Source organism: Eurypyga helias, unplaced genomic scaffold (genome assembly GCF_000690775.1).
Source record: "Eurypyga helias isolate BGI_N326 unplaced genomic scaffold, ASM69077v1 scaffold49371, whole genome shotgun sequence".
Classification (NCBI taxonomy): domain Eukaryota; kingdom Metazoa; phylum Chordata; class Aves; order Eurypygiformes; family Eurypygidae; genus Eurypyga; species Eurypyga helias.
Genome location: NW_010230039.1, coordinates 1 through 14,684, shown reverse-complemented (window position 1 = coordinate 14,684; position 14,684 = coordinate 1). Strand labels below are relative to the sequence as shown.

The 14,684-nt window shown below is 42.4% G+C and overlaps 1 protein-coding gene across 1 annotated transcript; it reads right to left on the bottom strand.

Moving 5' to 3' along the window:
- Positions 1 to 1,578: 1,578 nt before the first annotated feature.
- On the bottom strand, positions 1,579 to 14,245 carry MORC3 (MORC family CW-type zinc finger 3; the record flags this gene model as incomplete). Its single annotated transcript, XM_010160591.1, has 9 exons — positions 1,579 to 1,904; positions 5,058 to 5,221; positions 5,676 to 6,516; positions 7,100 to 7,272; positions 8,503 to 8,545; positions 9,341 to 9,415; positions 9,527 to 9,649; positions 9,763 to 9,867; positions 14,148 to 14,245. Coding segments are annotated over 9 exons (1,776 nt in total), but the record flags the coding sequence as incomplete, so codon positions are not given.
- Between the last annotated feature and the right edge of the window lie 439 nt (positions 14,246 to 14,684).

Genomic DNA, 14,684 nt, shown 5'->3' with positions numbered 1-14,684 from the left:
CTATGGGGACAGGCTGAGAGAGTTGGGCTTGTTCAGCCTGGAGAAGAGAAGGCTCCGGGGAGACCTTATAGCACCTTCCAGTACCTGAAGGGGCTACAAGGAAGCTGGGGGGGACTTTTTACAAGGGCCTGTAGTGACAGGACAAGGGGTAACGGGTTTAAATTGTAAGTGTGGGGTTTAGATTGGGTATCAGGAAGAAGTTCTTCCCGGAGAGGGTGGTGAGGCACTGGCACAGGTTGCCCAGAGAAGCTGTGGATGCCCCATCCCTGGAAGTGTTCAAGGCCAGGCTGGACGAGGCTTTGAGCAACCTGGTCTAGTGGAAGGTGTCCCTGCCCATGGCAGGGGGGGTGGAACTGGGTGGGCTTTAAGGTCCTTTCCAACCCAACCCGTTCTTTGATCCTATGTCTAAACTTTAAAGAAGCATAAACCAGTTATATTTGAACATTTTTATCTTTAGCTCACTTTGCAGTAGTTAACACCATAGATAAGGAAACCTGCCTCTCTTTCAGAGTACTTCCATTCAGTTAGTTAATCAAGGATGTAGTCATCTGATCCATCTGTACTCAGCAGGGTACATTCTGTTAGGAAGAGAAGTTTTGGAACGTCTTAGCACCTTCACGTCTCAGCCTGAAAGGCTCCAGGACACACTATACATCACTACTGCAACAATTTGGGTTTTTTGAAGTAACCTATATAAACACTGGACGTATACACCACAGATCTGCTGTATCAATCCTGTTCTGCACTGGGCTTCCCTGAAAACAGGCCATCAGGTCTCAAGAGGCGGCATTCGATGCAGAGCAGAGGTTGCCCAGGACTCCCTCCTATCCCAGCTTCTGACCACTGACGCCGTGTACCGGCACATACCCAGACTTGTGAACCGGCACTGCTGCGGTCAAATGGGAGCCATAGGGTAGAACTGGAGATCCCTCTGTCTGCGCTCACGTACAGACAGGTCCTTGCACGTGGGAAGTGACAACCAAGCAGCAAGGGCAGACACAAACAGGCACGTGGTTTCTATCACTGAAAAGGCTGAAAGATCCTAGCCGACACCCAACAACACGGAGTTGTTTACGCTGCAGAACGATGTACAGATCATGTTCTTTCGTGACATCACGAAATCCAGAACGGAGTCAAAGATCCTGAGTTTTCAGGATAAAACCCTTAAAGAATTTCTTTTGGTAGACACAGATATTACTCATATGGCCCCAATTTTCACCTACTAGTTACACTTCTATCCCATCAATGCAACACACAACACTGCTGATAGCAATCCAACACCAGCGCTGTTACCGCACTACTAAGGTTTGTTCAGAGAAGGAAATCAAGGAAGGTTCTTCATTTTCTTTTTCCCTTTTTAATATATTCCACTACTTAGATTTTAGAAGAGGAAATAATTGCATGTATTAATGCTTATATAAGATCAAAAGTCAACAAAAAAGCGCTTGTAGAAAAGTATTAAGATTCCTAATAATAAAAATATCTGCAAATTTAATTACAAATACATTTCAAAAGCGAAGTCCTCAATTAAGTACATCAGGGTTGGTCAATATTGACAGCGTTTCTTTAAGAGGAATTGAAGTTAATGACACCCACCGCAACTGTGGGAACATCTAAATGCATAGAGTATATACACATATTGATCAAACTATGTAAAATATATAAAGTGAAGAAGCAGTGTATACAATTTTGAACCTACACAAAGGTCATAAAGGAAGAGCAAGTTCGGGTCTGCTAAAATCTCAAGGTATTAGCTACTACCGATTTCATGCATTTGTTCTACAACTTGTCCTAAAATTTCATCTACTACATCAATATCATAATTTACTTGCTGCAAGTCTAGATCAGGCATGATCGTAGCCAGAAGTTGTCCAACATTCACTCGAAGAGAGCGCAGTTTCAGGCTGTGAAGAAATAATTAGATATGGTTAGATGCAAGTCGCACGTTCGAATACTCAGTACTTTATTTAACAAAGCTGGGCTCATGCTCTGTGCTGGAAAGGCTCTGAACGTGACTTCCACAACCCAACACAAAACCTGATGCAGTTAAAGGTGCATCAAGATAATTTCAAAATCTACCAGTTTTTCCAAAGCTGAGCCTCTCGAGCTTTAATTCTGAAGGTGTATATGCCCTTAGGTTCAAACAAATCCTAAGGGCTAAACTGGATTCTGCCCTTCCCAAAACTTGAGTATTTCTGAATGCTTTTATTAAATTAGGAAATAAGCACTGTCACAATCCTTTATCCCACACCACTTTTTTATTTCTCAAAATAATGTTAAACCCTAGTATTTTTTTATACATTTAAAAGCACAAACTACTACCACCTACAGGAACAAAAGTAGATAAAAAGAACAGAGAAGGTGGCAAGAAAGAGTAGTTTGTCCAAAAGCCTTAAAATATAAAGAGGAGATAGGGTAAGAGTTATAGTACAGAGGAAATGCTATGCCTCCTCTTTTTGCTTTCTTTCCTGGATCCCCTTGCTCTGTTCTCTTCCTGATCAAATTGCTTCCAAACCGCCCATCCCTTCTCTTGAGTATTTCCTTCTACCACCAGTTCCTTTATCTTCTCCAGTAGCCAGACTTCACAGTGCCATCATATCCCAAAAGGACTTGTGGTGGAAGTTATTACAAAGTCCTGCGTGTATTTGTTAATTCTTTTAGGGAGCACAAGTCAAGATGCTGTAAGAAGAAAATTAAATGCTGGCAGGTAAAGGGGAGATTGAAACATAGAAAAAAAAATTGATTGAAAGGGGTGTCTGGAAATCATCCAGCCCATTCCCCCGCCCACCTCCACCACACACTGAAAGCAGGGCTAACTCAGCTCAGGTGGCTTAGGACAGTCTTGTGCTTTGAGAATCTCCAAAGATGGAGATTCCACAGCCTCCCTGGGTCCCTTTTACAGGGTTTGACTACCCTCATCGTGAACACTTCTCTCTAATATTTATATAGAATTTCCCTTGTTGCAGCTTGTTTCTGTTGCCTCTCATCCTATCACTGTGCTCGGGAGAAGAGGCTGGTTTCATCTTTTCTGTGCCCTCTCATTAGGCAGCAGAGGACAGCAATAGGATTTCAAGGTAACCCACTTGGGTAAGGCTGTTTCCCTTCCCTATTGGACACTCCAGGCCCCTGCCCATCTTCAGTAGACTTGCTCCAATATGCCAGTGTCGTTCATTTACCGGGGAGCCCAAAACTGGACAAAATAGTCCATGTTTGGTCTCACAACGCCCAATAATAGGAAAGAATCACTTCCCTCCAACGGCTGGCTGAACTCTTGCCTACACAGCCCAGTCGGCGCTGGGCTCTCCCACCACAAGAGTGCGCTGCTGACTCACATTCAACTCAGTCCATCAGCATCACAGTCCATCTTCTTCCAAGCTGCTTTCCTAGAGTAGACTCCAGCGTGACCAGCACAGGTGCAGAACTTTGCAGTTGCCTTTGTTGAATTTCCAGGAAGTTTGTTTCAGCCCGTTATTTCAATTTTTCAAGGTCCCTCGAGAGCAGCCCTACCCTCCAGAGTAACAGTTCCCTCCAATTCTATGTCATTATGAATTTACTGAGTTAATTTTGCTCCCTCATCTAGGCCATTAATGAAGGCATCAACCATTACTGGCCTCAATACTGATCCGTGAGCTCAGCAGTCTGGCCAGTTTTACAACCCACCTCCTAGTGTGCTTATCCACACCATCCCGCACAAATTTTGCTATCATGGTACAACAGCAGCCCATATTGAAAGTTTTGCTAAAGCAAGGGTACACAGGGCTGGTCATATTGTAAAAGGCCATGGGGCTGCAAAGGCACAGTTTGCCCTCAGTAAATCTGTGCTGGTTGTTCCTAAGCACTTTGACTATGATGGAGCTGCAGGTGGCTTCCAGGTAGATTTGCTCCATGGTTTTCCCAGGCCCTGAGGTTACACCAACCAGCCTATAGTTCTGCCTGTCCTAAATATGGGCATGACGACTGCCCTTTTTTCTAGGCATCAGGAACGTTGACTGATACAACCTTTTGGAGATATCATGGCAAGGCCAACTCTCCATCAATTAATTAGCCAGCTCTGATGTATCTCAGGTGGTCCCACAAACCTGTGTATGTCAAATTCACTTAAATGGTCTCCTAATTCAGTCACCTTTTGTCACAGCTAATGCTCCACTCCAAGACTACCACTTGGCTCAGGAATCTGGGTGGCCAGAAGGCAGATCTTACCAATAAAAAACAAGGTAAAGAAGATACCAGGTACCTCCGTAATTTGTGCCTCACGCACCTCATGTCCTTTGCTACTAAGCACCTGTCCCACTGAGCAGCAGGCCCACATTTTTCTTAGTTCTCCTGTTGCTGCTACTGTGCTTACGGAAGCCCTTCTGGTTGCCCTTCACAGGCCTTGCCAATTATAACGCCAGCTGAGCTCTGGCTTTCAATTCCATCCTACCCTTGCTGAACTGCTCATCCCTGCTCCCAGCCGATATGTGTGCTTCTTCTGTGTGTCTGCTATTTCTATTAATCGAGAGCCGCAAGCTCCCTGCTTATAAGTTTAAACCCTCGTTTAGTTCAAAGATACATTCTGGACACAACCTGATTCCATAGGATTGGTCTGCAGCAAGAAGTTCTTACAGGAAAGGTAACTTTGAAAACCAAACCCAAACTCTTACCAGCAGAGTGCTTTGATCCAAGAAAGAAAAACGTAATATAAAAGTGAAGTTCATCTACAGAGCATAAGCTAAAGGTCACCCCCCCTTTCCTGCCTCCTTTCTCTCTCCTTGTTCTGCGTGTCACATCTAGAAATTATATAACATTCACGGTATTTTAAGAAGTGTCAGTATGGCACTCTGTTGTGCAATGGCCGACCCTGCTCACACAGATACCTAAATCATAAAAAAATTTAAATAAATCACTTGATAAAAAAAATGTTCCTGAGTTAGGAGTCACAAGAGGCAGTAGAAAAGAATTCCAAACATCACATTTTATTACACGATTATCAAACATGACCTTCATCAAGATGTTTCAAGTACAATCAGCCAGCCAAAATCTTGCTTGAAATAGGCTAGAAAGAACAAAATTGATACCTTTCTCCATCAGAAAAATTTACTGTGTCTTCTACATTACTGGTGGTAGAATCATTTGCACGTGCTACTGCTTGTGGAATCGAAGCTTTTAACTGTGCGATTTCTGCTTTGAGTTCTTCGCATTGGCAGGCAATTTGATTTTTTTCTACTTCCAGTAGTTCAATCTGTCAAGTAAAAATAATTTTATATATTAAATCAAATTGCCCTGGATTAAAATAAAGACATCTTATACCAATTTAAGTAATTAACTTTGCTGACAGTTTTTAATTAACTTTTCAGTGAGATTTTAAGATATGACCGCCCAGACAAACTGCTTTAAATTAGCTAGTTATCAGCTGAACCACTGAATGTGTGCTCCCTCTCAGGCTGCTCAATCTCTCCTCTTGTAGTCAGAGCCACTCAGAGCTTTGCAGTGTCTCTCAAGTTTGCTTCTATCTACGGAAGCTAAAAGCCAGAAGCTCCTATGCTAATTTAGTCTTTCTTCCCCCTTTCAGGTGGCTTGATTAGTTAGTGGACTGAACTCTACCATACCCTGTGTACTAGAACTGCTATGAAACACCCATTAAAAATAAAAAGAATTTGTTAATTTGAAGGATATCACTGTTTGAACAAACATACCTCACTTTTATAACTGTCTCTCTCAATGCTGCACTTGTCCAGTTGCCTGAAAACATCGTCCAGTTGCACAGCAATTTCATCTACCTCACTCTTACTTTCACCGTCAGCACACTTGCTGCATTCAGTTTTTAAGTTCTGCAGGGTACTGCACTGTTCCTTTAGCTTCGCTATTTCTTCTAAGGCCTGTTCATAGAGAACGGTCACTTCCGCCAAGCTTTTTTCAGGAACGTTTTCTTCTACAAATGAAGAAACTGTCTCAGTCGACTGATGGCACATTTCTTTTTTTACATACTTGTTATTCATTTCTAAAATCCTCTGTTCCAGTGTTTCTACTTGTTTGGTTAATACTTCACACTTGTTTTGGTACATTTCTTTTTCTTTGTGTAGTAACTGCAGCTGACTTTTCAGTTCATTCCCAAGATCTACAGTTGTCTCTGAAACACCATCAACACTGTGCTGTTTAGTTTCCATCTCTGCCCCGGGAACTTGAATAGCGGTGTCATCTTCCACCTCTTCCTTTTTAACAACTATATTTGGGTGCTCTGTCTGTGTTGCTGAGGTCAACTGTTCACTTTTTGGCTCTGAAGTAGCTGCACTGCAGGCTGCTCCAACATCACTGTTGTTCTGCTTCTCCTCTTGATCCAAATTAATACATTCAGTTTTTACTACAGGAACATCAGAATCTGCTGAAGGCTTTGGAGTACTGCTCTCCTCTAAAATAATGACATCTTCATCATCATCATCATCGTCATCGTCGTGGTGGTTGTTGAAGGTTTTGTCATTTAATCGAGGTGTCTTTAAAGACACAGGTGTCACACAATTAGGTGTCTTCCGCTTAAGACTGAGAAGCAAAATATTAAACTCATGATTGTGTTGCTCAAATACTGCAAAGTCATTTGTTTCAAACTACGTTTGGTGTTTCTATAAGCACTATTAAAAACCACCACTCAGCAACCAGAAAAGGACTGTCTCCCTGTGTAGTATTTTCAGACCTGCAGCCAGAGTAAATACCTTCCTGTAAAAACAAGTGGCTGACATCCACACACCAGATTTACTGCCTTCACACGTTATTTTGAAACGGGCTCAGTATTTGCAGGAACAACCCCCAGCACCTGCTCCTTAACCAACGGAGGTTAAGGAAGACACACTGCAGAGTGTGGTTAACTCAACAGAGTCTTTTCCTAAACAGACTGAGCAATTTTCCTTGCCAGTGCACAGTATGTTTTGCTGCATTCACTTTTGTAATTCATAAGGTTTCTAGATACTTTTAATCAACCTGCTGCTTCCTGTTCCCCCAGAAGTGACACATTAATTTTGGCAGCTATCACCTGAAAAATTGAACTACACCCAACACCATCATTTTCAGTAACAACTTACTGATTTTTAGAAGTAAATAGCAATCTGTTTTGTAGAGGTTCACTAACCTATCGGAATCAGCATGTGGTGATCTATTTAAAATAAGCAGAGGTCTTTTGACAGAAGCATTTGATGTTTCTGGGATAGGTGATCTTGGAACAGCTTCCTTTCCACTGATAGCTGAGAAGGTTTTGAAGTCTTTACTTGAAGAAACAGGTGTTTTTGAAAACATGTCATTGATCTGTAAGATAATATTAGTTAAGAATGAAAAGAAAGAGACATCAGTAGATTCTTCAGAACAGGTTTAAGCAGCTCTCCTAACTACTTGCCAGCACCTGAAATCCTTACCAACATTTCTTATCTATATTACAAGGGCCTTCTTGAGCCCGGGCTTAGTATTTTTCACTAAGAAGGGCTAACAAGACTCCATGCTACAAACTCCAGTTTTCCTAATGATCATGCCACCCCTCCCCGCAAATTCTGCTGATGTGCGTTAAGTATTTCCTTCATGTTGGTTTAAGACGTACAACGCACCAGAAAGCTGCAAATCCCGTATCGTAATTACAAGCTTCTGGCAGATTTCTCAGAGGACTCTGAATGCTGTACACCAGCTGCACATTCCTCTCCACGCACACAACGATCGTGCTCAGAAAGCAGCTGAAAAGTCTGATCTTACGAGTCTTTCTCCAGATACAGCTATTTTAAAGCACTGTGCAGAACCTCAGGCAGGAGTTTTTCCCAAGCTGTCTGAAGTCTGACCATCATACACAAGGTATGGGACAGCCATCTCTGTTCAGGTTGCTTCACTTTGTCAAAAATGAACAATATTTTACTTCTAGAAATCACTTTTGTACTTGGGTAACAGTAATGGCACAGACATTAAATAGAGCGAAGCATGTAGGTTATAACAGCACATGCAAAATCTCTCCTCCAGAAATGGAGTCACCTTACATTAACACTTCACTTCAAAAGCCACTTAAGCTAAATCACATTTGGGAAATTTGATTCTGACTTAACAATCTACACATTTTCATCACTCAACCACGTTGATTTGCATCTGCACTTAATTTGGTGTGTCTCCTTGCAGAAGTACAGCTACTGCAAGTCTGCCCACACCCCTGCCATAAAAACAGGTATGAGCAACTGACATCTTTTCTAGCACTGTTTTGTGAGAGGGCTCTGCCCCTCTCAAACCCACTCTTACGTACTACATAGAAAGCAATGATGTATTTTCCACAATGGTGTATTTTCAGTCATCGAACAGCACAGACAGGGGATTTTTGGTTTACTAATAGTGGGCATAAACTCGTAGAGCCATCAAAACAGAAGAGGATGTTGAATGAGTCAGTTGACCACCGACTAAAGCAAACTAACTCAAAGCCTGGCCTATTTGATCAAACTGCATAGTACTGTTGCCAGCAAGAACAATTCCGCTACCAAAATCAGTTTCCCTGTCGACTTTAAGAGTTACCTGGTAGCTGTACTCTAGTCGCTTCTTCAGTTTTTCCCTGTCTCTGCACAGCAGCAAGGGAAAAAAGAATTAAGAGCTTAGATTAAAAATGTTAATTCATTATAAAACCAAACACAATGCTCCTTATCTCAGCTACACACAATAAAGTTTTAGTGAACATATTCTGGTTTATTGAATGAAAATGTTGTATGTGAAGTTAGAAGCTAATGTAGCTTAAAGTTAGCTTAACTTCAAAAAAGTTCTGTCTCAGATTAAGATCTAGTTTTAAAAAATGGAACCTCTGGCTTCTGGTATGTGACCAGCATTAGTTAAAATTACCCAAGTCAGCTTTTCTCCCCATATACCTTAGCTAAAAATCCTCTTATTCTTAAACGTACTGAGCTGCTTCAACGTGGATCTTGCAAACAACAGCCGCTAAGAGCCCTAGGAGCTTGCTTCTCTAAAATCTCTAACTGTTCTCATACTGCTCACTACTATGACACAATGCCCCTCTGAGAGCTGTACTTGAACATCAATTGCTGCATTGCTCTCCTTAGTAGTTATTTATTAAAGGACGGCCCCCTTCATGATGACTTTCCTAATTTTGATCCAGGACAGCAAACAGGTATTAAATCAGAGAGAGAAATTGGAATGTAATGCCAACATACTAATAACAGAGAAAAGGACAGTGCTATTCATTTCACTACTATGATCAAGTCTTGCTTTCAGGGCACTATTTTCTTACTGGATGTATTCCCAGAAGCGTTGCAATTATACCATTGGTGAGAGAAAGTGGCATTTAGCTTTCGCATTCCTTTTCTAGTGTTGAGACACTTGTAAGAAAGCCTCCAGTACTCACTTCTTCTTGTAAGTTTTTTCATATGTAGGATGTATTAAGTCATCATCTTCTGGTTCTTCTGGCACATTACAATTCCTGAGTTAAGGAGAAAAATAAGGCAGAAAGAGCTTAACCTCCACGCTTATAACAGGTGATAGAACAAGAACTAAAAGCAGTGTTTAGATATTCATCAAAAGCTAATTTTACCGGAATTGTGGGTCAGGGTTCAGTAAGCAGTACCACTTTTCTGGCAAATGCTCTATTCCATCTGGCAGCTTCCGCCACTTCAGACATGCATCACACTGTACCCATGTCTGATCAGGCTGTTTTCTGTAACAGGAAACATACCAGAACTTTTACATGAAAAGTTCATTTTCATAGCTGAGTGTACACCAGAAGATTTTGACATATTGTTACTACCGTTTATAAGAAGTGATACTCACTGTATCTCCTCAACTGGCAAAGCTAGTGGACATTCTTCGTTTTTCTTCCTCTTCATTTCATTCCAGTAATCATTAAGCTTTTCTCCTAATGCTGCTATTGTAAGCCTAGAAAGAAAGGTTTTTAAAAGACCACCTTAAATAATCAAATCCATGCACAGAAAGAACGTTTAGAAATTACAGGGAAAGCATAAATGTAAAAACTACTTTAATATTTCTATTTGCACAACAGTAAGTTTTTTGCTTTTAGAAAGCCCTAAAATTGTAGTCACGTTCATCGGCCGATTCCTAGTAATATGAATTGAATGCGACAGTGACCGAAATCAAGAGCGCTCAGTTCAGAAGCACTGCAAATGCACGCTGCAAACCCTGAAGCTACCTCACCAGTTCAACTTCAGTCATAGAAGGAACAAGTACGAAACCACCTCTGCCAAGCTAGTACCTAGCTGTGCATTTGGCTGACGTTTCCGTACATCCATTAACTGCAGGTTCACGACTACTCTAAGCCGATGTACAACAATACTACGCGGAGATTGCCAATGTACGATCACTTCAATGCAATATAAAGTCAACCTGCAAGGAGCAGGCCAGTCTTCCCCTACATTTTTAGCTGGATTAGTTTCCTGATCAGGGCTCTCGTCATGCGGTTCAATGACTGCGAGGGCTGGCACACAGGAGGGCGTGGTGCAGAACAACAACAAGTCCCACAGGCGAGGTAAGACTGCCTCTTGTCAGCATGGTAACCGGAGCCTGAAAGTCAGTCCCTCCCTGTCCATCTTATTCCAACACCTACACCACCCCGTGCCTTGAACTAACACAAATGTTTGTGCAGTGAACTAGCCTGACCTAGAGAGTTTTGATCTAGAACACCTTTGAACCCAAGTCATGAACTTCAGTGCCAAAAAAAGGAAGTGAGCTGCAGTGCATGGCAGGGATCACATCTCTCTTCTGGAGAGGGAAGGGCAGGCCAGCTTACACTGATCTGGCAAATACAGCATCAATTTTAGGTTCCTGTTTTGGGCTGCAAAGTTACCTTTTGAAAACCTGTAGCACTCTTGGCAGAAAAACCTTTATAAAAGATCTCCCAGGTGTATTATCTCTATGCCCACATGACAAGTGTTTTTAAAAACAAACAAGTAAAAAGCATTCAGTGGTCTCTGTGCCAGCCTCTGGAAACATAGTGTAAACCTTGGTCAACACACATAATCATCCTACAGCGTTCCCAATTCTTACCTCAGCCAAGGGAACCATTAGTGCCAGCGCACAGGGAACGGCTCAGGGAACGTCTTGTATTGAAAAGAACTAACACGAGAGCTGTTCTCCAGTTTGACCAACTCCCTGATCTGCTTTACTATGTATTCTCCTTAACGGCTCTGCTAGCACAACACTGGTAGAAAGAGGGGAACTGCTTAAAAGGTGGCAGTATTACTGCTAAGAGCAGCACAAACTGTGGGTACCATTTAAAGATACAGGCGGATTGAACTGTAGTGGCTGTAGCAGCTTATCAGCCTTGCTGCTCCTCTCCCAGAGAGCTGCTGGAATGACCAGATTTATCTCGCTACAACCCCTCGACTGTTGCAACAATTAACAGCTGTGTTTGTTTCAGCAGTCTGGTGTGGTTTCTGGGTTATCCTTACACGCAGAGGTGCATAAAAATCAGCAATTCAGGAAAGGCATTACGTACAGTTAGGGTTGCTAGTGGAAGCTAAACTACAACTGGTTGAAGGCCAAAACATGCAGCTTGAAAAAGGTAATGACTTCTCCTGCCAAAGTTCACCCCACCTATGTTTGCAAGTCAAGCCCCTAATTTCTAAGCCCACGTTGAAAGCAAGCGTTAGGGCACACAAAAGAACAGGCACTCTCCTTCTAAGGGTATATGGTCAAAGGAGCCATAAACAAGAACATATGGAGACAAACCTGACTGACAAGGAAGGCAGCGATAAGAACAGACCTGGTCAGTCACGCTAACTGGCAAGGGCATGCAGAGTGTGAGAATGTTTATTTTTTTAGTTGGGAGGATAAGGAAAGGGAAGGAGACAAACACGGAGAGTCATAAAACATGACCGATTACCATTAATAACAAAGCCAACCAGAAACAAACCTGGTCAGTGACGCTAACTGACAGACTATCAAGAAACTACAAGCAAACTGGGATTTTGCAACTGATAAGGATGCAAACCTAAGGGTTAAGCATGTTTGGAGGGGGTCAGTGGAACTATGCCAACTGGTGATGCAATGTGCACGGCAAAGATGGAGCAGGGAGAAACAAAGACAGCGGTAGACAGAAAAGGCTATAAAAGGAGCTGGTTGCAGGTAAAATGGGACTGGGTCTGTACAGTTTCTGACTGAGCCCTCTGTCTGACCACCACAGTCTCCTCTGCTTTCTTGTATCTTCTTATTAAATATTTTCTTAACTAGCTCTCTGCAGGATCTCATTCTCCATCCTGTGTGCATGAGTATGGCAAAAAATAAGTGCCAGCTACTGGTGAGAGCTGCATGTGAGTGGATTTGGCGCCAGCTCCTGCAGTCAGACTGGGTGTGTGGCGTCAGCTACTGGAGCAAGCGGGGGTCTCAGCTGCCACCCAATGAGGCAAGAATGGTGTGTCCCAAAAAAAAAAACCCAACCAACCAACTCCTGTGGTGGACCAGCACAAGTAACAGGCTCAGCACTGGCAGCTTGAGCAGGACTGTGGGTCACAGCCTATGTGCCTGGTGTTGGCTTTCGTTGGAGGGGACGAACGTGTCTGCATCTTCCCCAGTCCTGGTATGCATGGGGCGTGGATGTGTATTTGCTAGCAAACTCCAAGCTGGACTTGGCATTGAGTAGGAAGCCCTGGGTGTGGGAAGGGGTGTCAGGCAGGCAAGTAAGGGTCATGCTGGTACATCCAGGGGGACTTGTGAGTTTGGAGTGTCTGTGGGACAACTGCGTGAGCACGTACGTTTGCCAGCGAACATCAGACTGCACTAGGCAGCGAAGAGGGGATCTTTGAAACAGGTAAGAGTGCCTGGGATCCAAGTAGGGGTACCAGGAGGACAGAGGGGCCATACCAGTACTCGGGGGATCTGCAAATGTACATGTGCTTGCGATCTGGTGTCATGTGTGTGCCTTCACTAGTAAGCATCTACCTCTGGTAGCTGAAGAGGAGGAAGGGGACTTGGCTGTTTGTGTTTTATATGAGTCCTACATGTTGCACCATGTCTGTGGCAGTCTGTAACTAGCCATGTCAGTGTCCTCTGTGCCTGTGTAGACATGTGCACCGCTTCGCTACTGGCGGAACCTGCAAACAGGAAAAGGGCAGCCGTGCGTCTCAGCCTGGGCAGAAACCCTGGGTCCCTAGGTTGGGCTCCAGTGGCTGGGAATGAGCAGTCTCAGAACAAAGCTGGTGGAGGGGGTGGCTGCACCAAACACCCCTTAACACAAAGCAGCACAGAAAGCAGAAAATAGCCTTGTCACCATGAAAGGAAAGGAAGCAATACAGAAAGGAAAAATTCTCAAGGTTTACATTCAGGAGACTTCCCCTAGGCAATTTTTATACCTCAGCCTAAAAACTGCTTAGGAAACTCATCCCCTTTAGCCCTTCCTCCCCCACATACCCCCTTTCCACAATGCCAGCACAACTGATTCACAGCAGAGCACTGTAAACAGACGAGGGAATTGACCTATCTTAAAATCAGTTATCATCTCTGAAAATTTTAAATCAGACAGGATTCCCAATCTTGTTCACAATGTTACAGGTCATACTAAAAAGTCATACTAAATACTGACTGATAGAATGGATGCAGATAAGTGAAAAGCTTGAGTTAGAAATAAGAACTCAAATGAAGCTATGTCCCAAATCACTGCTACCACCAGGATATCTGACAAAAATGTCAGATATATTTAAAAAAAATACTCTGTAGGTAGCAGAGGATTTCAGGATATTCAAGCCCACTCTTAGGAAAGCAACTGAAAAGGGGGGCTAAAAATGACCAACAAAGTTCTTCCAATAATAATACAAAAAGACAACTAAACAAATCTGCTATGAAAAAAGTTAATAGGATAGATGTATCAGAATTTTAGTCATGTGCCATGTAAACAACTATATCTCTGCAAGTTATTCTGTGCTCATTTTACAATTGTCAAAGGGCAGAACTGCAACCAACTGCTTTTAGGGCACTTGCTTTAACATGATGTCTACAATTGCTCAGGCTTCACTGACTGCACAATGAGTGCAATACAGCCAGTGAAGGTGTAAACTTCTTACACCTACTGTTCAGAACAATCATGCAGTTTAGTGATGGAACGTAAGCTTTTCTTTCTACTTAGAAGAGAAGCAGCCTTTATCATCAAATACTTCACAGTGAACAACACTATTCAATAGAAAATCTACATAAAAATATGTGTTTACCTGTATTCATTTGTGTAGTCAAAATCTTGTTTATTATGAGTTGGTTTTAGGAAGTTGCATTCAATAATCCCAACTACACCAACACCCATGTTATTTGCCTGTAAGAAATTAAGATCTATCAGGAAAAAAACCCATATATTCTATGCCAAGACTGCAAGAGCGTCAGACATAATTATAAGTTATACGTACTAGGTAAAAACAGTTTTCCGGCTTACAACTCCTCTCCAAAAAGGACCCAAGCCTCTTAACACAAACTCTAAACTTAATAAAAAAATCCCTCTGTTCCACCCATCTTTTTGTCTTGAAAGATATGCACAGGCCTGTATTTTGTGTATAAAGCTTAGTTTCAGAAACAAGTATTAAAATAACTGCATACAACTTAATACAGCTGCACAAACTAAAAAAGGTGGATTTATAAGATACATCAATATCCTAGATTCCACCAAAATTCTTTAAAATCAGCACTCAAGTGAAAATTATTTCTGAAGATGTTCAAATATTTTTGAGCTTTTATTTCACAGAACAGTTTGGGTTGGA